The 24,571-nt window shown below is 46.8% G+C and overlaps 2 protein-coding genes across 2 annotated transcripts in view; both read left to right on the forward strand.

Annotated features, from left to right (window-relative positions):
- The window catches only part of PRDM2 (PR/SET domain 2), a gene marked incomplete at its 3' end in the record, with an annotated part of 42,530 nt that extends 36,334 nt beyond the window's left edge, over positions 1–6,196 (forward strand). The window contains exon 6 of the mRNA XM_079545504.1: positions 6,088–6,196. Coding sequence (XP_079401630.1) covers positions 6,088–6,196 — 109 coding nt within the window. The remainder of the gene's footprint in view (positions 1–6,087) is intronic.
- A 7,366-nt stretch (positions 6,197–13,562) lies between these two features.
- Positions 13,563–24,571, forward strand: part of KAZN (kazrin, periplakin interacting protein) — a gene marked incomplete at its 3' end in the record, with an annotated part of 142,150 nt that continues 131,141 nt past the window's right edge. Inside the window, exon 1 of the mRNA XM_079545376.1 lies at positions 13,563–13,608. Coding sequence (XP_079401502.1) covers positions 13,599–13,608 — 10 coding nt within the window. The 5' untranslated portion in view covers positions 13,563–13,598. The remainder of the gene's footprint in view (positions 13,609–24,571) is intronic.

The following is a 24,571-nucleotide window of genomic DNA, read 5'->3' on the forward strand; positions in this document are numbered from 1 at the left end:
GGAGCTGTGTGAGTCACACGGTAGTCTACTGTTATTCATAATGAAATAAGAGATGAATTCTGAACTTGCTGTTATGGATCTGAGCTTTGTGGTAAGTGACCTATGAAGAAGAGGTAAACTTTCACATCCTTTATATGACTAAAGCAGTACAAAATTAGAAACTTTTTGGGTTAGTGTACAATTCGTAGTAATAACTGAAAATATTTCAATAGTAATACAGTGTAGAACAGCACAGCTTGATTTTGTTTCATCTCTGTGCAGTACTTAAACATACTTGTAAAATGTTTGAGTATTCTTTTGTGTTTTCAAGCTGAATGAGGATTTTTTGAAAGTGTTCAAGGCTGGAATGCACAAATATTAGGGAAGTTTAGAGGGATCTCTTCACCTGCACTGCCACAGCTTTTAAAGTGGATTGTTTCATTAAACTTTGTGTTATTCCAAGGTTGAATGGACTGAGAGCTACTGCTACTCAATAGAGATATCTTAGGATGCTTGGGAATGAAATACAAGTGAAAATGCTCTGGAGAGTTTTTGAAAGGCAGTCTTCAGACTGCAATGAAGATCCATGTTATTGCTGAGTGGGAAAGGAACAGTTGTTGTAAAACGTGGTTTTTGATGCAGGTTTCTGGCAGAGCTCAGTTAGGAGTGGGAGGTGTTGGACTCCCATGCCATCTTCTTGACCATGGGCTCTCCAGTGCTTCCAAACCTTTTGGGCTGCCCTATGACAATAAAAAAGTGAAGTAATTCCCTGCTATCCAGGCCCGTTTCAGCAAAGCCTGCCTCAGTTCCTCCTGCAGTTATGTCAGTGCTACTTGGCAAAGCTAATTGTCCACAGAAGAGTAAATGTGAGCACTCTTCCAAGGCAGTGATTCTGGGGAGACTGCAGTGGATGCAGCGCATGCTGAGGGCATTGGGCACGGCAGCAGGAGTGGAAACAAAGGAGCTGAGTCGGTCTGTCGGTGTGTTGTCCTTGCTGTAGGTTGGCAGTGAACAGGGAGCACGGCTGCTGCTGCTCAGGGACTTGCTTTGGAGGCAGACCAAGCCAACTTGCTTGTGCAGATCACATTGAGGCACAGTTAGTGGTATCCCAGCTGTGATGTGATGATAGACTGCACTTAGCATTCCTTCAGGTAGTTTCTGCTGGCCGTTGCAGTGTGGAATGGGGCTGAAAGATAAGGGAGAATGAATTCCTCCATCACTGAGCTGCTTTGAAAAGGCGTACCTTCAGACTTCACTCTCACTGGAATTGAACTGAGGTTTAATTCCCATTCATTGCAGGAAATACTTTCTCTCATCACTAGCAAATCAAAAGGACTTTTTGTTTGTTTGTTTGTTTTTGGCTATTTTTATGTAGTGAGATGTGCAGGACTGGGGACGCTTAGAATCATAGAATCATGGACTCATAGAATGGCCTGGGTTGAAAAGGACCACAATGATCATCGAGTTTTGACCCCTGCTGTGTGCAGGGTGATCAACCAGCAGACCGGGCTGCCCAGAGCCACATTAGTAGTTCCTGCAGCCTTCAGAGGTCTTGAGACCCACTTGGGTTACCCGTTTCTGCATAAAGCTAACTAAAAATCAACAGCAGTCTTCCCTATGTGTGATAATTGTTTCTCATTCTTTTCCTCTGTCGTGATTGCGAATGGGTAGATAAGCATTTTTTATCAGGTTATCAGGTTAGATTGCATGACAGTGTGGAGGATACATTTGAGTACTGCTACTTTAAATGCTATATTCATCACTTTCTGGCTCACACAGTACTCTGTGCTTCTTTGAAAGGGAGGTAAATTGCCAAAGCGATATTGTTCATGAAATGTGTATTCCTGGGTTTCTTTGTGACTGATATTTTCTTTGTGCTCCCTTAGAAATACCACGGGAGCCTGATTTTACAAATGCTCCACAGTCATCCTCAGTACCAAATCCCTTCTCTGTGGCCACTTTGGATTAGCAGTTGCTTCTGAAAATCTTACACTGAATTGAAATATTGCTGCATTCGTTTTAGACAGAATCCGAGTGAATTCTCTGCACAGGGTGAGATTTTTTTTCAGTGGTTCTCAATTCTGTGTCCATCACTGAAATTAACAGGGATTTGAAGAATGATTTCAGTGGGATCAAGTCAACAGAGATGAAACTTGTACTCCAGAGCACATGTGTGTCACAACGAAATAATTTCTGAGTTATTATGAGGGAGCAGCACTACTTTAAAGGCGTTCTGTCCTTTGAACCTCTGCTGTAGATCTTGTTGAAAGCTGGGAATGCAAACATCTCCGTAACAGGTTTTTCCAGCTTAGATTCATGAAGGGCCTGCCCGTAACATCGTGATATTCATGTTCTGTCCTTAGGAGTCATGCGATGGCAAGATAAAATCCTGACACGCGGCCCAGCTTTTTCACCACCCTCATAAATAGATGCAGGCTGCTCTCGAGTTCTCAGCAGCTGCATGTGCAGTGCAACACGTTGGGATCCTTTCTGTTTTCTGCTCACCTGCTTTTCCTACAGAGGCAGGACAAGAGAAATGAAATTCCTTCATCAAACCTTTTTGTCCTTTATCAGGGAAAATAAAACTCACGCCATTTGGTGGCTGATGCTTTTCCTTGTGTTGTGTTTCCCTTTAAGCACTGCACCACTCGGGTTAGCAGCACGGCGTTTTTGTTCTCACTGAGCAGAAAGCACAGGAATTTCATTTATCACCCCCTTGCTTGCCTTCTGGCCCCTAAAATCACATCAGATGTCAGTCTGTCAGCTTAGACATGGTTTTATGTAATAGGAGTAACCACTTTGGGCAGAGTGTGTCCCTGATACATCTATTGTTAGGAGATCATTGGAAGCAGCATGTGCACAGCTGAGATTTTGTACCATCTGCGTGTTATTTTAGGTTGCGAGTGTAGAAGTGAAAGCCCTGCAAGAAACCCACACCTAACAGATCCAAACTCCCCGAGTTTTGGGCCCTTTCCTTGGCTCACACTCCGACCTTGCTCTGGCCCATGGTGTGAGCAGCAGCATCATGGCTCCAAGCCTTCAGTCTCACAAGCAGCGCAGCTTGTTTGGCTGTTTTTAGAGAAGGAAAACTAGCAGCTTGGAAGAATGTCTATTGCTCAAGTGTGGTAGAAGAGGCAATTTGCATACCAAATGTATTTCAGGAATGTCTGAGGGCAGGGTGTGCGCTGGGGGCTGGCGGGTTTGCAAGCCTGTAAATCCACGTGTGCCATCTCAAGGGGAAGGTGTATGGTGAGCTTGGGGTGTGTTGGGATGCCGCTCTCAGCCATGGGGTTTGGGGTGATGTGTGCAGCCAGATGTTGGGCTCGGTGGTCCTGTGGGCCCCTTCCATTTGGGGATATTGTGTCATCCTGAGAGGAAACTTTGCTTTTGTTCCTTTTTCTGTAGGGTGGTGAGGCACAGGCACAGGCTGCCCAAGGAGGCTGTGGATGCCCCATCCCTGCAGGCATTCAAGGCCAGGCTGGATGTGGCTCTGGGCAGCCTGGGCTGCTGGTTGGTGACCTGCAGACAGCAGGGGGTTGGAACTGGATGAACATTGTGGTCCTTTGCAACCCAGGCCATTCTGTGATTCTGTGATTCTATGAATCTGTGATTCCTGCTTTAAAACTGCTCACCTCCTGGATGGCTGTGGCAAATAAAGCCCTCCTGACTCTTTTCTGCATCTCAAAAAGTAGGATTGTGGTACTCAGTGTAGCACAGAGCACTAAGAGCTGAGCACAGGAGATTGTAAGAGCCAGATTTAGGGCGTTGTTGCAGCCAGGGCTCACTAAAAGCAGTGCTTGGTTTTTCTGTCGAGCTCAGGTGTGCTAACAGTTAAGTGACAGAGCTCCTGGCACTGTCTAAAAGTGAAAAAATGACGTAGTTTTACTTCTGCTTTGACTTTAACTTGTAGTGTAGCGAGCACATTTAACCACCACTACTTACTATGATTAAAGCATCCTATTTGACAAAGCAAACCCAGTGCAGCTGTGACCTTTCTGCTGCCTAACTTTCAGTTTCTGTGCCTTTTTTTTTTCTTTCCTGCAAGCTTCACATCTTTCTGAATGCTCCCACCAAGGGACACAGCAGGGCTGGGTGCTGTGCTGCTCTTCTGCATTGCGTGGCTGTGGTGCAGCAGGGTTGGGCTGCAGCCCCTGCTCCCATCCCCATCAAGCTGCTTATACCAAGGAATTTCTTTTCTTCTGCCCGGCTACAGTTACCCCATGATGGTGAAAGCAGGTGCAGAGCGACAGTGCCCAAAATAGCATAACTCCATAACTCTTCCCCCCATGGAGCATTCCCAGAGCCTTTGGTGCTGTGCTGCGTGGTGTCAGTGCAGTGAATTGAGAGCAGTGGGGAGGAAGCAGGGAGAGTTCTGTTCCAGCCTCTATGCAGAGCATCTAGGCAAACGGTTCCTCCTTATCTTCTCCCCCTAATCCTCTGCTTCCAGATAGTAGCCCAACAGCTTCAAAGGGAGATGGAGTTGGGGGATAAAAGATCTCTTGACATATTTGATTTTGGGGGGGGTTGGGGAGGAAAGCGAGCGCCTTTGAAAATGCAGGTCAGGTTTTCTCAGCTATTTTAGGTTGGGATGTAGAAGTGAAAACCCTGCAAGAAACCCACACCTAACAGATCCAAAAGCGAGCGCCTTTCAAAATGCAGGTCAGGTTTTCTCAGCTATTTTGTCTCTGTGCGTTTGAAGCCTTTTCTCTGTGTTTTTGTTTGCTTGTTTCCCACGGGATGCAGACATTTGCTCATCACATGCGATAACACATGGTATTGATTATAGACATTGTAGACGTTGACGTTAAACATTGCTAAAATGGAAACGCTCTGAATAGAAGAAAAATTTCTTCTAGTTATAGTAAAGGACTGAAACCAAACCAAGTAAGCTTATTTTGGATTTCTACTGTTCCCCTTGGTAACAGCCTTTATATGGGACAACGAAATCTGGCTTGCATTGACTTCCTCACCACCACTCTGATTCTTACACAGCAGACAAAGGCTGCAAATTACATTCACCAAGGCTGAAGAGTTTGATTTGCACAGAACAATAACAGAATAACATTTGGCAGATGATTTTACCCGCAGCTTTTAATTGAGAAATGATGGAGTCGCTCACTCTTCAAAATTTCTGTGGTTTGGGGTTGGTTTCTGTTGTTGTAATGGAAAAATTTGCACTTCTTTAGTCCTAACTTGCAATGCTGCACAGTCTGCATGTAAGGATAACGAAAGCTGAGATGTCCTTGAAAGGGTGCATACTGAACTCTAAAAACACCCCAGAGAAAAACCTAACTTTCCAATTTTCTTGGATGTATTGTTATGTGGTAGAACCATGTTGTGAAATGTGGGCCTTTGGAAGAAGGTAAGCAGTGATTTGGGTTGGGCTTTGGGTGAATTCGTGTACCCAAGGTGAGTGTGCACGGATGTGAGCTCACCCAAGCCCTTTGCTTCGCCATGCTCTGACTCATGCTTTCAGGCTTTGTCTTGCAATCACAATTGATAGAGATGTAACACCATCAAGGAAAGTCCCAGATTTTTGCTTCTGCTTTACAAGAAGGTCGGGGTTCTCAGAGCTAGCCTAGAACTTGCAATGAAATCACATGTCACTGCAATAAGGATTATAGGTCACCATTGCTGCAGTGCCCTTTAAGCATAATTCATCACATCTCCAAGTGCTGCACTGGCAGAAGTGTACTCCATGCTTTGCCCTTGGCCACTAATGGGCAGGTATTGTGCTTACACAAGGTAAAATTCCTTTTCTATTTAAAAAGCTGATGTGGACCACGGTGAGAAAATAGACCTTGACTCCCTGCCCTCTGTATGGCTGGGGCTGTGTCTGTTGTCCCAGCCATAGGGTGGCAGGCTGCGTGCTGCTTGATTGAGACTTTCTTCTTCCTGCTTCTATTAACCAATGGATACATTCAGAACAAAAAGCCTTCTTGCCTTCAGAAGCAACACCCAGCACTTGGAGGATGAGTAGCGTTGGTTTCTTTCTCTCTCACAAAGCTGCTTTGGGGCCTTAGAGCACATCCCTGCTGGTTGGTTTTTAAAAGTTCTTAATTTCTGTGTCCCGTCATGCATGTGTGTTTTTCCTGCCTCTTTGTACAGTTACAGACTCCGCATGGCCTCTAGATGTCCCTCCTCCTCTTCTCCTAACACCAGCACCAGGCAATGCAAGAAATCCAGCTGCACTGCATCCCCCTTCTTCAAGGAATAGACCTCTGCGTGTCAGAGCGGAGCAGGTACAGCGTGCAGCAGTGCATGGAGCGCAGCTTGTGCTTCTCTTGGCAAGGACTGCAAAGCACTTTGCAGAGCCAGAGCATTGCTGCTCTCATTGCAGCTGCTCACCAATAAAAAACAGACGTGAAGGGCAAGAGCAAGATGCCCTGTGCCAGAACCAGCACCAGGATGAGGCTTTGGTCTCCATTTACTGTTTGTATCTGAGAGCAGTAGTGGTTAAAGTGCTTTGGGATCCTTTAAGTTGTATGGGTGAATGCTGAGCAAATTTTAGATAAAAACCAAAACCTGGTTGGCTGCTCTGCTTGAATGCCAGAGGCTCAAAGCCCTTAATTAATTACAATGTAATTTGGAGCTGTGTTAACACACAGAAACATCAGTTGGTGTTGTGGCAAGATCAGCTGCTGTAATGTGTATGGGCTTGGACAAATTAATGAGCTGGTCCAGTGTGTTGGGTGACGCTGAGTTATTTTCCCACTGGTTAACTTTGAAAAGACACTTTGTCTTCTGTTCCAGCAGCAGCATGCAACTAATTGCCTGCTGTCCACTAATGTGGTCGCTAAGGGACTTTATACTTACCAGTGTGGAGCTGAAGGTGAGAATGACTGCCAGCAAAATCAATACACTGTTACAGTATATTTGAAAAATAAAATGTGGGGAAAACATTAGGAAAATTCTCGAGTTCATTACCTCCCCCAAAGCGGCAGTGGTTGGTAATGGAACATTAATGTCCCTAAATAAAAGAGGGGACATTTAGATTGGATATAAGGAAGAAGTTTTTTACAGTGAGGGCAGTGAGGCACCGCAGACACCCAAGGTCAGGGAATGGGGCTGTGAGCACGGATGGAGCTGTGGGTGTCCCTGCTCAGTGCAGTGCAGTTGGACCTGATGGCCTTTAAGGTCCCTCCCAGCTCCAACCATTCTGTGATTCTAACTGTGGCTTAGACCACTGAGTTCTGGGAAAGCCAAGCAGAAGTCATAGCATGGACATCTCTGCTGTGCCTCATTGCCCAGGCAACCAGAGCTGCTCTGACTGCTTATCCCTAACATGGACCCCGATTAACCACAGCTCTCTGTATTTGCAGGTACTAGGAACTTTTGGCTGGAAAAGGGGAAAGGAAAGAATCCTCCAGCATTGTCCCAGCTGAGGTGAGAACAGTTCCTTCTGCTGTCACTTTGTTCTTCCATCCAGAAGGAGTGGGACAGCGTGTGCTGGGATAGCATGGAGAAATGGAGAGAGCCAACAGCTGGAATAGCATGGAGAAATATTCAGACAATGGCAGGCAGGTTACTTGTGTTCAGAGAGCTGCAGGGCTGGGTGAGCATCCTCTTCCTGGCCAAACATGTGGAGGGGTTGAACGTACTATGCAATTAAATGCTGAGAAGACTGTTACATCGTTTTATTCCTACTTTGCATCCTAACGGGTAAAGAACTGGGCAACTTGCAAAAACCCACAGGGAGAAAGGTGGGTTTTGCTGAGGTTTCCACGTCTGCAGCCTGTGGGTACCCCAGTTCCTTGACTCTGTACCTTTAGCTTTAATGGGCACGGTGCCATTGCTTTTGGAGTGCTTCAGGACTCGTGTTTCTTTGGAAGACCACTTGTTAAGTGATCTCTGCAACGCACTGATAGCCCACAGGTTCCTAAAGGGACAAGCATCTGTTTCCTAAAGGCTGCTGTTGCATTTCTCGCCAGTCTGGTACTCTTCTTACAGCCAGGATTTGTTTGTTTGGTGATTCACATGTCACTGAGCAGTGCCACGCAATGGTTTTCCTTAAATATGGAGCTCTGTGTAAGCTGTAATGCAAGCATGCTTTGCTTCAATGGTCCTATAAAAGGAGGCATCGATGGAGGCAGCCAGGAGAGCCGCAGCAACATTGAGGTCAGCTTGAAAAATGCAGTGCAGAGAGATCTCTTGCTCCTAAATGCTGACAATCACACACAGGCAGCTCCCGCTCATTTCACTTCTGAGATCCCACTTTTGGTGGGATCCCTGCTAATGTGTTCGAGTTTGGGATTTTTAAAGCAGGCCAAGCGGCTGATGGCCCCATTTCCCCCTTGTTTCAGTCAGTTTTTCCCTTCCCTTGTCTTTGCACTCTGCACAGGTAAGCATACATCTGTGTATCCACGTGTTAGTTGTGAAAAAACAGGTGCCCAGTTGATACTCCTCCCCACTCCCACCCTGGAAAGGGCACAAAAGGATCTATTATATATAGATCTACATATATATATGGCTTATATATAAATATGAAATGGCTGAAAACAGCTGATTTCGTATGGTTTTGCCGAGAATCAGAATGTTGGAGATGAATACAAAAGCTTTAAACAAAAACTATTGGTTCTGTTTGCTGTAAAAATGTCTAAGCTAAATGTTTGAATAGAAGAGCAAAGGTCATCAGGATCTTACCTTACCTAGCTGCAGATCTTTTGGATAACCCCTACTGCAGGCTGTCTAAGTGCAATTGTGGTGTGATGCTGAGGATTGGATGAGCCATAAGAAGCAATGTGCCCTTCCAGCCTGAGGGGCTGAGAACATGGAGGTGAAGGCTCTGTGGGCAGCTTGTGCCACTGCTGGCTGCTCTGCCTCTTGCCTGCGGAGTCTCAAGGATGTGTTCCCTCTTGAGCTTTTTGCTAGCAATAATTTCCTCTTGAATGATGTGGTTGTACCAATTCCAAACCAAGGAGGAAACGTTTCACAGCAGCCTGGAAGACTCTCATTATACATTAAAACCAGTAGGAAGTGAGTAACCAAATCTGCTGGGTAGCTTGGTCAATCGTGGTCAAATAGCACAGAAAATAAATTCCCTGGCCTTACATATCTCCAAGAAGCTGATGTGCACATAGAGCTCTCTGATCAGTTCTGCTTTCGTTTCACACGTCACCTTTCCTTTAATTTTTCCTGCAAAGTTTTCCTTCCATCGTTTCCTATTAGTGTGGTAAACCCTGTTCTTCAAAGCAGGCTTTACCTTCCTGTGCACCTGGGCATCATCTGGACAATTCAAACAGCAAATCCACAGGGCTTCATAACAACGCTCTGTCCTGAGCACCACCTCGATGTGCCCTTCATTTTCCCAGGCTGCGCAGAGCACTGTGGTGCCCCATCCCTGGAGATGCCCGAGGCCATGGATGGAGACCTGGGGCAACCTCACGTGCTGTGGGGCACCCATCCCACGGCAGGGATTGGAACTGGATGGGCTTTAAGGTCCCTTCCAACCGAAGCCATTCTGTGACGTTCGGCTGAAGGTGGTGCTCACTGCACAAATCCTCACTGCTCACGTGAGGGTTGTTGCTGAGCCCAAATCCTGCTTTAAACAACCCGTCCTGAGGTGCTCTCAGCTTCCAGCAGCAGTGACTTGAATGGAGTGCAGAGTTTCTGGCACGGATGCTGCTTCGTTCAGTGCCTTTGAGGCATACCAATGAGGTTAATAGGGGTGGCTTTTGTGCAATTTAGTTTTGCTGCTTTTTTTGTTGTTGTTGTTCAGAGCAGCATTAACGATGAACAAACTCAAGGGGAGAAGCATGTAAATTGTTGTGCTATATGAACATTTATTTCTCCAGAGAAATTCTGGCCTATTGCACCAACCTGTACGTATGTATCTACCGTTTTAAAAGCACGTCTTTCTGTCCCTGGTTGTAAATGCTCTGTTTTTAAGCTTTTATAAGGTGTGTTACTCAACCAAAAGACCACAGCACCCAGCTGTGTATTGTGGTGATCTTTTTGGAGGCTCCATTGCAGTCTGAGCTGTGGTAGAGAAATATCCACACCAAACCACTCATCGTTTCCCAGTTGTGTGGGAGAGTTGATTTTTCTTACAGGAAACAAATCAATTCAACACGGTGTCGTTTCTCCAGAACGATGAGGACTTTTTCTTCACAGCAAATTCAGGACAGTACACCATTTTTCATTTTTTTTTTTTTATTTCCCAATGGTGGAATTTCATGGTTTTGCAGCAACTTTTTAACCTCCCCGTCGTGTGCCTGCTGACAAAACATGAAATTCTGTTGCGAAAACCCAAGGAGAGCGTGGCGAAAAATGCTCAGGTTCTGCATGTAGGAATCTGCAAGGCCAACCATGGTAGCTCTGCAGTGCTCTCATGATGATGCTGACGTTGAGGAGTTCATGAAATAAGGAGTTACATGGAGATGTGGCGTGAGCTGGCTGGTGCTCAGATGCTGAACATTGCTTTGGAAGAGTGAAAGCTCTGTTGCCCGTCCATGTAAAGGGAAAGACCAATAAATCAATGTGACAAACCTCACTGGAGAGCTATGATTGTTATTTCAGCAAAGGACGTCTTCAAAATGGAGAGGCAACCCATTGTAGCTGTGATAAGTATAGATAGAATGTTTGGGGCTTTGCTGGGTGGCAGAAGAGAAGGAAGCAGACGAAGTGCCACCTCTGTGCCAGGATCCATCCGTCCAGGTTCAGACCCAGGCTGATGTGTGTGGGCAAGCTGCTCCTTTGTGGTTTGGAGTCCAGGATGGGATCAGCACAGCATGATGATGTTGCAGAGATGGCGTTGTTCTCTGTTGGGGTCGATGTTTAGGCAGGGTCTGAAGGGTGAGGTCCTTGTTTCATCCATCTCCACTGAGTGAAAGGGTTTGGAGCACAATGATCTTTAATGTCCCTTCCAACCCAAGCCATTCTGTGATTCTGGATGCTCCATCCCTGCATCTTGAGCAGGAGATGTGTTGGGCTGTGCGGGGCTGTGGGGTCACCATTCATCCCCATTGATTCAACCATACTCTTCTCAAATAAGTACGGATGCAGTGAATCACACAGAATCACAGAATTGGAGGGGTTGGAAGGGACCTCCAGAGATCATCGAGTCCAACCCCCAATGAGCAAAGGCTCAAAGGCAATGAGCAGGTCTGAGAACGTGGAGCTCAGATAGAATAGAAATGGCTCTTTCACCCAGAAAATCAGAAGATGCCACAGTAGATCCAACCTCTTAGTAACACCCCCACTGTTGTCACCACCACCCCGCCTGCAGCAGCCAAACTCTTGCAGCATTGGAGCCTCCCTGATTTGTGTTAAATGAGTTACTCACTCACTAAACAGTCCAGAGGAAGAAAGAAAACCCGTCAGGCCACCTTCATCTTTGATGCCCATTCCAGTTGTGAATTGTCTTTAGTGGCTGTGGGACATCTCCAACCCCAACTCATCCTCACCATGCCCACTAACCATGTCTCTGGCTGCCAACCCAAGGGTTCAAGCTGTGCTGCATTTGTTTTATGGCTTGCTTTGCAGCTGCCTGGGAGGAAGAAGAGGGAATTGTTAAGTAGGCTGCTCTGGAAATGGTATCTTGAACATGGGATGCTAATGCAAACAGTTTCCCTCTGCTCCTGTAAAGATATATGAAGCATTGGGTCACCTTGACTTTCTCAGGGCTCAGCAGAGTTGATTTTCTGTTAATTTCTTTTGCAGCAGACTGTAAGATGTATTTAGCATGCCTCATTAGCACTCTATTTACAAACAAATAGGTACATTCCTATCTTCTTCGTTTTGCTCCTAACTTCTTGTTTTTCCTGGAATTCTGCTGGGGTGATGAAGTCTTGCAGAGCACAGCTTTTCCTCTCCACACCACTTATGCCATTTTATCTACCATTCAAACTTTTCACTTCCAGAAGGAATAAAACCCAAACAAACAATTCTGTTTCAGCCAAGAGCTGATGGAGATGCAATCTAAAGGAAGGCAGAAATACATGGAGGTTATTGCTATCTCTGATGCCAAGACTTAAGTGCATTGCTTCAAAATCCTTGTGAGTTCTACCAGATGCTGATATTTTTCCTTGCATTGTGCAGGCATCGGGATTGCATAAATGTTCCAGAACTGACCTCAGCAGTGCTATCTCCAAAGGAATAACTGCATCCGTACTCCTGAGTTCCCAGTGCATGCAGCCAAGGATTTTGTCTGTCCTCTTTGTGTTGGTGCTGCACTGGAAGAAGATGCAAAACCTTTATTATACCCTTATTATACTTATTATACCATGTTTTTCTGATGCTTATCATGGGTTTAGAATTCTTGTAGGCTTCAGATATCAGTAGATATAATCCAGATGAGTTTGCTATAGGCAGCTGAGCATGGCCACAGCATGCAGAGAGGTGGCAGAGCCTGCCCATGCCTCCAAGACTTGGTGGAAGGTGAATGAGGACAAGGCTTGGAGCACATCCTCCTTCCCTCCCAACCCCTCCTTCCTTTCTCTAAGGATAACTTCTGATAACATCAAGAATGCCTGACATTCCTTATAGACTCAGAAAATAATGGTTCTATGATGGAATCACAGATTGGTTGGGGTGGAAGGGACCTTAAAGCCTACCCAGCCCCAACTCTTGCCATGAGCTGAGTGCCCCCCACCAGCTCAGGCTGCTCAGTGCCCATCCATGGCCTTGGGCACCTGCAGGGATGGGGAACCCACAGCTCTCTGAGCAACCTGGGAAAATCAATGGCACATCAAAGTGGGGCTTAAGACAGCAAAAATGAACACTCAGAGACAGTTTTGGTTTGCTGTTTCTCAGCTTCACTCTGCTGTATCTGATCTGACCCTAAAACCATCGACATCAGCACAGTGAGGTGGTGGTGGGAGGCAGCAGCAGCCCAGAACGCAGAGCTGCTCCATCCTTTGGCTGGGACAGGGCAGGCACAGCGCAGTGACACGGCTGTGGGCTGTCAGGACTCACAGGACCCCACACAGTGCCACTGCCAGGTTGGATGCCCCACTGCTGGGGCTGCTCCTCGTGTCCCCAGACCTGTCCCTGCTTTGGTTGCCTGCAGAATGTTGTGACCACACCTGGACGTGGCAGAACGGGCTGACAGCAGTTGGCCGGGGTGACAGCATGGGTTTGGCCTACTTGCAAGGCTCCTGCTGTAGTTTCCTGGTTCTGCTCCACCCCCTGTACCCCAGCCTTCATTTCCCGGGAGCTCTGTGAACCTTTCTTCCCAAAGGCAACTCCCAGTCAGCATCCTTTCCTTTGGCCAAGGGAGTTTTTAACGTAAAGACGACTACACTGGCTCAGACCCACTCGGGGTTACTTCCAGCCCTCCGTCTGTGCCGTCCCTGGGTGCTGTTGGGAGGGGAAGAGAGAGGAGCGATGCCGGCGGTGGGCGGGCAGGGGTTAACAGCGCAGCGCAGCCCGGAGCCGCCCGCATCGCATCGCATCGCATCGCATCGGGCAGAGGGAGGAACGGAGGGAGGAGGGACACTGCAGCAGCGGCAATCTCGGGGCCGGGTACAGGCAGCCCCTGCCCGGAGCATCGCTGGGCCGGGGGTCCATCCCAGCCCCGGGTTGTGCCCATGACCGACGCCGAGGATCCGAGTCGAGCCATGGATGTGACCCCCAACCCCGTCACCTTCTCGCAAGTTTTTGGGCAGCAGTGCCAGCTCATGGAGGCAGGTAAGGGAAGGATGATGTCTGTACGATGTATATTTTCCTGCCTATCGCTTCCTGGCTGGCGACGTCCTCCCTCCCATCCCCTCTTCCCAAGGTCTTCCCAAATTTCCCCAAGGGGAAGGTGGGGTGAGCCCCGCTTCAGCTCCTCCCCAAAACAGAGCCGTGCAGCTGAGTGGCCACAACCCCAAGGCAAGGGCTGGGATTATTGCGTGCAACAAAACAAGGGGCTCTGAGCCACGCAGAGGGAATTGCTGCGGTGTTTGGGTGCGTGCACAGCATAGACAGCAACTTTCTGAAGCAAAGCATGGATGTTATTTCAGAAGAGCCACGTTCAGGCTGGCAGTGCATCCAGGAATTTCTCACTGCATACAGGGCATCTCCAGCTGTGTGCATAGAATCATAGAATTGCTCAGGTCAGAAAAGACCTTAAAGATCATCAAGTCCAACCACAACCAACACACTGCCCTAACGACCAATCCTAAATCATGTCCCATCTCTGCTTTGGTTTCCAGTGCTATGAAAGACAGTGTTTATTTCTTTTATTTTTTCTTTGCTTTTTTTTTTTTTGGTGTGTGGCTTTTTGTGTTTCCATAGCACCTGGAAGCCCTGCTCCTTTCCCCATTTGTTTTCAGCTGGGCCTGATTGCCAGTTACCTTCACCAGCTGGCAACTGAATGTGCAACAGGGCTGCATCCCCTCCTGCCATCTTGTTTCTCTGTGTTGACTTTGCACAGGTGCTCTGAACCCTCTCCTATATTGGGGTTTTGTACAGCTCTGTGCAACTTTTGCTGTGGCTCTCATTGATTGAGTTAGAAAAAGATGCACAGATTGAGTTAGAATCCAGGGAAATGTCAGAAAATTTTCCGAGAGGGTTTGGCATCTTTGGTGTTATAGGACATGGGATCAGTCCCAAGGCTGTGGGATTGAGTGCTACATGAGGGAAAGATGTGTTGGAGAGCTGATGTCCTGAGAGAGGGGGTTGGTTTCCAAATGAGTAAGAGCAACCAGCTGGGAAAACACAGGTGGAATCGTTGCGTTGTTTGCTGTTCTTTTCCCTTTTTCCCAGTCTGTGAATCAAAGACTTTTGGCTCCCACCCAGTAACTCAACCACAAGCTTCTCTTCCTCCTGAAGGATGTTTTTGTAGCGTTTGCTGAAGGTATTCCTGGGGATGTGCGATGCAGTGTAAGGATGCTCCATGAATATCCCTGACAGCCAAAGACAAATGACTCGGTCGTGTGTGTGATTTGGTTTCTACAAGCTTTTTATTTTCATGGCAATAGCAATAGATGTACGAGGTGACCTTTAGGGGTCTCTTCCAACCCATACAATATGCAACACAGGAGAGCTGTGCACACAGAACCCTTCCTACTGTGCCTTCCAGCACTGCTGCCACTTACCTTGTATTTACTATGCCTCAGTAAGTTTGTTTGCTGTGATGTGCTCCATGCAGTTACCTGGGTGTTTCTGTTTGCACTCAGCATAGCACACAGTGCAATGGGAACGCTGTGGTTTATGTGGCTTTGGTTCACTGACACCATTCTGCACCCTGAGGCAGTGAATCCTTGCTGTCACATGCATTAAATTTGTCTGATGCAGAGTGATCTCGGGGCACAGTCACCTTTCAAGAGCATGTAATTATAAAAGGGACTGTAACTTCTCTCTAGGGCTGCCTGGGAGTGAGGCTTCCATCTCATATGCAGGTTGGTTGGTTTTTCTTCTGGTCCAACCTACAGTTCCCAAAAGCAGGAAGCGAGGGGCTGGCTTTAGGATGGTCCTACATCTTCCTATCACAACTGCATCTCATAGAACCATAGGATGGTTGGGTTGGAAGGGCTCCCAAAGATCATCCAGTTCCAACTCCCTGCCCACCAGGCAATGCTGGACGATGCTTTTTTAGAGCATGACTTTGCTTATCTTTGTGTATTATTCCTTGACTCGCTGCTCCATTAGATAAACTGTTATTTTCCATTAATTCTTTGGCTCAGAGATGCTGCTGTTTTGCTGGGCTCCCAGGTTTTACATCTTGCCAGTCGATTTTCCATTGGTTGTGAAATAAGGAACTTCATTCAAGATGTGACCTGAATGAGCAAGAAGGCTTAAGTAACTTAAAAACCATTCAGCTTTTAAGATGCTGCACTGAAATTTTTATGTATTGCCTTGCAATTACAGATAAATTATCCATTATGTGTATTTTGTAGACACGAGCCTTGTTTGTTGACTAATTAGAGCATTAAGGCTGCAACTTTAATAGGAGTTCTTCCATGGAAACTGTTGTGATGTGGCTCAAAACTTTTGCTTTCTTCCCCCTCAGATTTGTGTTCCAGCTCTTAGAATCACGGAATCACTGAGGTTGGAAAAGACCTCCAGGATCATTCAATCCAACCCCAACCCACCTCCCACCACCCCACCAACCATGTCCTTCATTGCCACATCTCCACCATCCTTGAACCACCATGGATGGTGACCCCACCACCTCCCTGGGCAGCCTGTGCCACTGCATCACCAAACTTGGCATAAAGATTTGATTTTTACCTCACTAAGCTCCAGCTGAACCCTGAACACTGACGTTCAACAGGCCCTAAGACTTCATATCAAACCCAACAAACCATCTTCACAAACAAAGCCTATCTGCTAAATGCATACATCTTATCTTGGGACAACAAAAGCAGCAAGCTGTAATGCATGTAGGAAACAGAACGTGCAGAGTACTGAAGGACACATCTCCAGCCCTGATTCACTGCAGTCCTAAACCACCCAAGCCAAGCACTTTTTATGCTGACTGTTTTCTTGCTGTCCGTGAGGAAAGCAGAGCTGTCATAGGGGGTTTGCTCAGATGCTCTTATGATGGATCTGTGCCTGGAGAATTCCAGGGCCAGATTCTCAATGCAAGAACACGAGCAGCTGCAATAGATGAAGCGTGCAGGGAGGTTGATTTCCTGGTTGGTGGGCATGGTGGGATGGGTTGAATTGGACTGAATGATCTTGGAGGCTTTTTCCAACCTTAGTATTTGAGAAAGCAAAATAAAAGCCCTCTAAAAACGAACAAAGCAACAACTACAACAAAAAACAAACACAGAAGAATAGAAAGAAATGCTGAAGATGTGATTCTTTGCAAAACTAAAGAACGCGTTGTTCACTGTCACCTCAACAGAGAGACTCAATTATGGAGCAGCTGTGTATGAAGCACTCACCAGCTGATTTACTTCTGATTAAATTAGGGGAAGTGCTCATCCCTGCTCCTGACAGACAAACCTGATATTGTCAATTAATGCTCATGAGCAGCAAAGTGTAGGGATGCAGTAATTCCTTCAAACTGAGTGCAGTCTCCATGTTCTCATGCCACCAGAATAATGAGCTGAAAACATGGGTATGATTAGCTCCAGCTCTGAGCATACCTCAAACTGCAGCAAAAAAAAACCAAACCCTTGGCTTCCCCTGCAGCATCCTTCTGCATGGATAAAAATAGAGCATGCCCTCATCTGAGCTCTCAGGTTGTTTTGCAGAGGTGCTTACTTGTTAGCTTGATTTTTTGCAGACACCAAAACAAAAGTACAGCACGCTCCGGTGACTCTGCAAGATAAAAGAGTTCAGCCTCAGTTCTGCCAGAAATAGCAGTGAGGATTGCAGGCTGAGGGCACGAGGATAACGGGAGGGCAGTGCAGAAGCCTGGAAGAAGCACTTCAGGTGACAAGAAGGTGAAAAGAAACTGGATATGTCTTAAAAACCCGTTGTTTCGAGAGAGGACTTCCTTCCATTTAGTATCTGTTCACCAAAACCAAATAGAAGCATTAAGGTTGGAAAAGACCTCTTAGATCATTGTGTCTAACACCAGCCACCCCCACCACGTCCAAAGACCATGTCATAAAATCATAGAGCTGTTTAGATTGGAAAAGACCTCCAAGATCCCCAACCCATCTGTGCCCCTGCCACGTCTGCATCTCCACAATGAACGCCTCCAGGGACAGTGACTGCACTCCCTCTGCAGTCTATGCCAGCACATCACCACTCTTTCAGAGAATAAATCGTTCCCAATATCCAACCTGAGCCTCCCCTGGCACAACCTGAGGCCATCATCCTATCTCTGTTGCCTGGGAGCAGCACTGAGCATTTCCCCATAACCCCATATCCAATACAGATCTGATCACCGTGCTTCAAACTTTGCACATGTTTATATTTATCTGCATAAAAAAACAACTGCAGGTTGGAGCTGCTGCTTTTTCTTGTATTTTTCTTTTTTTCCCCCCAACTGCTTGTTTTCTTCTTCCCTTTTAGTGTTTGTAATGCCACTCCTTGGGAATGTCTTGCATGGCACTCCAGGAAAGTTGCAGTCAACCTATGTGTTGCATTGCCTACTACACCTATGGGAAAGGGATTTTGTTATGGCAAACTTTCATTGGGCTCAATGAACTCTTGTAATGCTTCACTCAGTCTGCAGCTTTCATTCTGGATTGAATGGAGGGGATTCTGAAGGGGATCGTGGCTTAAGACTGATGCTTTCCCCCCTTTTTGTAGTAGGTTAAAATGATTAATGAGGAAATGTGTTTGTAATTGCTTCTTTCAAGAAAGGCTGAGCAGGAATTGTCAGGCTTTGCTACCCGTGCTTGTGATTTGAAGCAAGGATTATTGGTATTTTGGCTTCTCTCTTTTCTTTTGCTGGGTGTTTCTCACAGCTGCCAGCCCATGGCAAAATCTGCTTCCACAAGTCTCAGCACGGCGTCGGTAAGCTAACGATGGGAAGGATTTCCTCAGGGCTCTGCTGTTCTCTTTTATTGGCTTTGGGCATCTTAAATGGAAAAAAATATATATATATATATCCTAATCTGGTTAATGCTGCTTTGGCTTAACTTTGTATGGGAGTTCTTGATTTGCTCAATGCATGGGAAGAGGCCAGGAGAGGGAGGCAGAGTACACAGCAAGGCAGGGAAAATGGATGTGAAGTGCATCAAAAAAAGGAAGCCCAGCATACAAAAAAAATCCCAACTGTGCACCAAAAAAGATCCTGTGGGGCTTTTCTGTGCCCCCCACAATGTCACCACCACTGCTGATGCTCTGTTCACTGGAGGCTCACAGTGGTCCTGTGCAGAAATGTGCGTCCTTGAGATGATTGTTGGTTCAGGTTAGGTAATCTGTACAGATTTAGGCTCATTTCAGGTTAATTAGACTAATTTAATGCAATTTAATGAGAATGAGCAGCGTTTGGTTTATGAAATAGGCCAAATTTCGTGTAAACGTTCTGAGAATTGAAAAACATTGGGTTGTACAAATCAGGTGCTGGAGATCTCAACTGTAGTAAAGGAGAAATCAAAACTGAGGATCGCTTTGGTCACATCAAGGCCCTGCCCCATTTCTGGGGGTATACCCACATGAAAATCCATGCCGTGGGCAGTGGATGTGCTGGAGGTGGGTTGGGTTGGACTCGGTGATCTTGGAGCTCTTTTCCAACCTTCATCATTCCGTGGCTTCTATGGACCTGGGGTACCTGCATGGTGCTGACTGTAGGATTCTGCCTGCTGTGTGCTTTGGGTTGAGGATGGGACAAGGTGATCAAGGAAAGGATACAAGGCTGTGTCTCATGGGCAGGGAATGCTAAACCACCGCTTGGCTCCTCTTGCAGTGCCCCAAGGCAGCGTGGAGTTACCCACATCAGAAATAACTCACCCCGAAATAATTACAGGATTGGAGCTCAGGGCAAGCTGCACACCAAATTCCTTGCCAGGGAAGAGGTTTTAGCCAAATAAAGTTCCTGTGAACAATTACTCTCGTAATTCAGTAGTAATCCTGTTGGGGAATTGCTCTCGGTAACTCTGATGTTATTAATTAGCTCAACTAACGTGAGGGATGAATAAATACTGCGACATTTGGGAATAAACAAATAACATTTCATTATTTTACACATGGCAGACCTGAGGCATGGAGGTTTAAATGAGCCAGCAACCGAGAGACACAGCCAGGAGTGGAAAATGGAATTATTTCAGCTGCCGTAGTAGGAAGGCTTTAAGTTGCACTATGGGATATTCAGGGTTGGTATTAGGGAGAATTTCTGCTCAGAAGGAGCAGTGATGTGCTGCCACAGCTGCACAGGGAGGTGTGGGGTCAACATCCATGGAGGTGCTCAGTGTGGAGATGTGGCACTGAGGGATGTGGGCACAGTGGGTTGGGTTGGGGTTGGACCTGGTGATTTTGGAGGTCTTTTCCAACCTGAATGATTCTATAATTTATGAAAGTAGGAGATGCTCATGCACTTATATGGCAACGAATCCCCTTGATTCTTGGAGCAAGAAGTGTGAATTTTATGGGTGAGGAGACCTTCACATTTCCAAAGACTGGACAGGAGGACTTGCATCCAACACCTCCAAAACACGAAAGGACCCACATATGTAACGTGTTCCAAAATCACCAGAACTTGGCTCAAAACCCACATCTCGGGCCTCTTGTTCAGGGCTGGCCATGAGGTGTGTTGGGCTGTGTAAGGTCCTGGTGGCAGCAGGGCTCAGCCCTGGGGTCCTGCACTGCTCAGCCCTGCTGATATCTGTCCATGAGCACCCAGAGCTCAGCCAGCCTTCCTCCACTGCAGCCCAAGAATTAATGATGACACTTCTTGTCAGGAAATAAACTCCACCTGCCATTTGCTGCTCGTGTCACCAGCTTTTTTCCCCCCTCTACAAGTCTAAACCATTAGCTCTCTAATGCATCATCTAGACAATGATTTTCTGTGGCTTGATGCTCTGCTCAGACCTCTCTGTTCTTGTCACAGTGACATGACAGCATTTTTGTGGCACTCATGCTAAGAACAGCCTTAATCAAAGTACCAAGCACTGAAGGGTGGATGTGATGGGGAGCAGTGCGCAGTCCAAGGCTTGTTTGTGTTCCAACCTCCTGGCCCCACAGCCTGGGGATGGAACGTGGCATGGGAACAACCAAAGCTGGTGGCAGACTGTAGAAGTCCCCATCCCTGGAGGCGTTCAATAAATGTGGAGATGTGGCACTGAGGGACGTGGGCAGTGGGCAGTGCTGCCAGTCCATGGTTGGACTGGATGACTGTAGAGGTCTTTCCCAACCTTTATGATTCTGTGACTCTAAGTGTGAGGAATGGTAGCATTGCTGGGGGATCCTCTTGTTACCACCTCCAACCCATAACCTCTTGACCTCACTGGGGGCTGGATGTGGTTGCAGGACTGATTGGTGGCTCCTTCCATTCACTTCACTGCATGGAAAGGCATGTGTCCACTCTAAGACATTTCAGGGTGTATGTTGTGAAGTGAACCTTGCATCTGTTATTTATTTTAATGAAACATAAAACCATTAAGATTGGAAAAAGACCATTAAGGTCATCCAGACCAGCCCTCCTCCACCACACCCACTGACCACGTCCCTCAGTGCCACACCTCCATGGATCTTGAATACCTCCAGGGATGGTGACCCCACCACTTCCCTGAGAAGGAATTATCCCTAATATCCATGCTGACCCTCCCCTGGTGCAGCTTCAGGCCATTCCCTCAAGTGGTAATAAATGGAAGAATAATAAAGTGAACTTACACACCCATTCTGTGGGCATATGACCAAAACTGGAGGGATCTTAAGTCATGCATAGATTCACCCCTTGAATAAATCTCAGATCTTTATGGTAGGGATGACTGGTGGTTGGACTGCATGATCTCAGTGGTCTTTTCCAGTCTTAATGATGCTACGGTTCTTATGTCTTATCCCTGCAGCTCATGATGGATGGTGTGATTTATGGTTTCCTATGCAATGCTTTAAGCTTCATTGTGTTTTTGTATAAACCATTATTTCGTGTAGAAAATGAGGCTGTGAGCTGTGAAACTGCTGAATGTAACTATGTAAAACTTATCCGTGATTTGTGGGAAATTAAGGGCTGAAAGGTTTGATGTCCTTTGGGAGTTTTCAGCCTTTTTTTTTCCCCCCCCAACTTTGCATCTAGATTTTGTGTTTAGCTTTAATAGCTTTCACTTTCATTCATCTTAAGAAAAAAATCAGCAGCCAGCCAACTCTCTCCAAAAGAACCCAAAGAAACCAACCCTAAATGGACATTGGTTGAAAGTAAGACCTCTTGCAGACACTTTTCAGTATGTGAGACTGAACTGTTGAGGAAGGATCCAGTCCTGGGGGATCCTGAAAGTACTTCAATGGATCTGGATACCCTTTGCTACTTTGGTTGTAGGTGAGCAGCAAGGAGAACTTGTTGCGAGAGCATCTCCTCATTGCTGTGGACACGCGAGCTGTAGGGTTCTGGGAAGGAGGAACAGCTGCTCAGAGAGGCTGTGATGCCCCGTCCATCCCTGAAGGTGTTCAAGGCCAGGTTGGATGGGGTCCTGGGCAGCCTGGACTGTATTAAATGTGGAGGTTGGTGGTCCTGCATGTGGCAGGGGGTTGGAGATTCATGATCCTTGGGGTCCCTTCAACCCAGGCCATTCTGTGATTCTGTGATGCTGTGAACTTGAGCAGCAATGGCATTTGTTGCTCCTCATGTAAAATCAGAGCTCTGGGAAGAATGGCTCTTTGTTCCTTAGAGGGATTTACACTTTTGCTGTGTGCTGGTGTCAGACTGATGCGGATGTGTATCCCCGTACCTTTCTATGTTACTAGAGTAGCACAAAGCTGCTTGAAACAAGGGAAAATCATGTTCACAGCTCTCCTGAAAGCCTTTTGGCTGTTGGCTGAGTTATTGCTTGCTCCAAGATGTGCAATGCTGAGCTACACCCTTTTCCCACTGCAATAACAGAAGTTGCAGAAGTGTTCGCTGTTGCCAAAGCCACAGTTCATAGAATCATTCAGGTTGGAAAGACTGATAGGATCCAATGGAGACATCCAGCTCCCACCAGCACTGCCCACATCCCTCAGTGCCACATCTCCACACTGAACTCCTCCAGGGATGGTGACCCCACCACCTCTCTGGGCAGCTGTGCCAGCAAACCACCATTCATTTTTCCTAGCATCCAACCTTGGAGGTTTCCAAACGCTGTTTAGGATGATGATGTTGGAAGTGGATAAACGTTGGCACAGCGTAGGGAGCACAGCTGTGGGTGAGCAGTGAAGAGCTCCTTCTGTTTAACCACTGCCACAGCCTGAAGAACGACAACAAAACCCAACAAAACTTCTGCCTGAGCAGCTTTGAGTGCAAGACCTCTCATTTTGACTTAAAAGTCAGAAAAGTGTATGTGTGGGATAAATTAGCATGGAAATCCAGGTCGGGTTTTTTTGGGGAATATGTGCAAAAATGGCCATTGTAATTCTGGTTGTATTTCCAAACTTATCTACACACTGCATCTGTATAAAGGGCGTCTGTAGCCAAGCTCAGGGACTAGCTGCAAGAGGGAATGCATTTCAGGAGAAGATGAAAGGAGCTTTTCTGGTATTAATCCTTGAAAAATAGCCAGACGTTTCTTCCTGTATTTACCAGGTCGTCCTTCAGATCGAAAGCTTGTGTGTGGGAGGCATTTATGTGCTTTACACAACACTTGGAGATCAGTGGAAATGAAAAGCAGTATAATTACCCTCTGGCCTTCTATCTTCTTGCAGTATCAATCCCCAGAGAGCAGAAGGATGGGGTAGGGAAGCATTCACACTGAGGATAATCATAGCCATTAGATGAAACAATGCTGACTTAAACACACCCATGGTGTGTTGTTTTTTTTCTCCAGTAAATCCTCAGTTTCAGTCAGTGTTGTTCTGCCTGATAAGCAGCACTGTGATCTCCACGCAGGGCAGGACCTGCATGCAGACTTTGCTGCTGGGTATCCCACAAGAGCGAGGTTTGAGCAGATCCAGGTATCACTGTGTACAGGGGGCACTGTGCACAAAGACGCGCAGATCTGCTCTGAGTTCAAGCTCCGACTCAGCCTTAATTACAAATCTGTGATCAATGCGGCCGTGCTGCGTATGGGTTGGTAAATAATTAACAAGGGAGTGCAGTGTGAGGATGGGAATCTTATTGTAGGGCTGCGAGTTGAGGGAATGTAGCTGCCTTTAAATAGGGGAAGGAAAGGATGAGCTGTGACACGACTGGAAGCTGAAGGGAAGCAGTGATTTCAGTGGTGGTTAAATAGAAGGGAACTGCTTGGGCTGTCATTGTTAGAGCTGATGCACGAGCAGGGAGGGACTGTAATTGTGTGGGGAACCCGCTGGTGTCAATAAGAGCTTGACTGAATGTCACATCCACTCAATGGTGCTACGAAGGGAAGGGAAATCACTCAGCCTTGTGCCCCAGAGAAAGGTCAGAGCATCCGTTTATCTCTGCCTGAAGCCAATGGGGAGGACAGAGCTGGTTTATCCAGCATCAAGGATTTGGTGGTTCTGAATTCTCGTGCCGTGGCCAAGCTGGTAGGATTAAATCTATGCATGGCTGAACAAGTTTTAGCAGAGAATTCAGTGGAGGAGATGTTTGCATTATCCCTTAGCTAGAATGTTAGTAAATTAGGAGATTCTTCTGCCTAGAAAACTTGCAGGGCTTTGTACTAAGTCAAATTTCATCAGGCTTAAAGCATCATCCGAAATGGTGCTCAGTCCATCGGTAGGACCAGAGGTAACAGCCTCAAGTTGTGCCAGAGGAAGTGCAGGTTGGATATTAGGTGATAATTTCATCTCAGGAAGAGAGGTGATGTGCTGGCACAGCTGCACAGGGACTGAAGGGGTCCATGGAGGTGTTCAGTGTGAGATGTGGCACCGAGGGATGTGGGCACGTTGGGGTGGGCTGGGTTGGACTGGGTGATGCTGGGTATCACAGAGGGACAAGAAGGTTCCACATCACGTGGCTTTATAATGGAAGCAGAGAGTTTTGGACGTAAATAAGATGGGCAATGTTTGCATCGGTGCGACAGGACACGATTTAAGTGCCAACGGGGCTGATATCACCACTGCACCAAATGCCATCCATCAATCTCTGCTGCTCCTCTTAATTTTCATCACCCTTAAAACATGTGCAGAGAAATGGTTACTAAATCCAGGCAGC

This window comes from Tetrao urogallus (genome assembly GCF_951394365.1).
Source record: "Tetrao urogallus genome assembly, chromosome: 21".
In the NCBI taxonomy this organism is placed as follows: Eukaryota; Metazoa; Chordata; class Aves; order Galliformes; family Phasianidae; genus Tetrao; species Tetrao urogallus.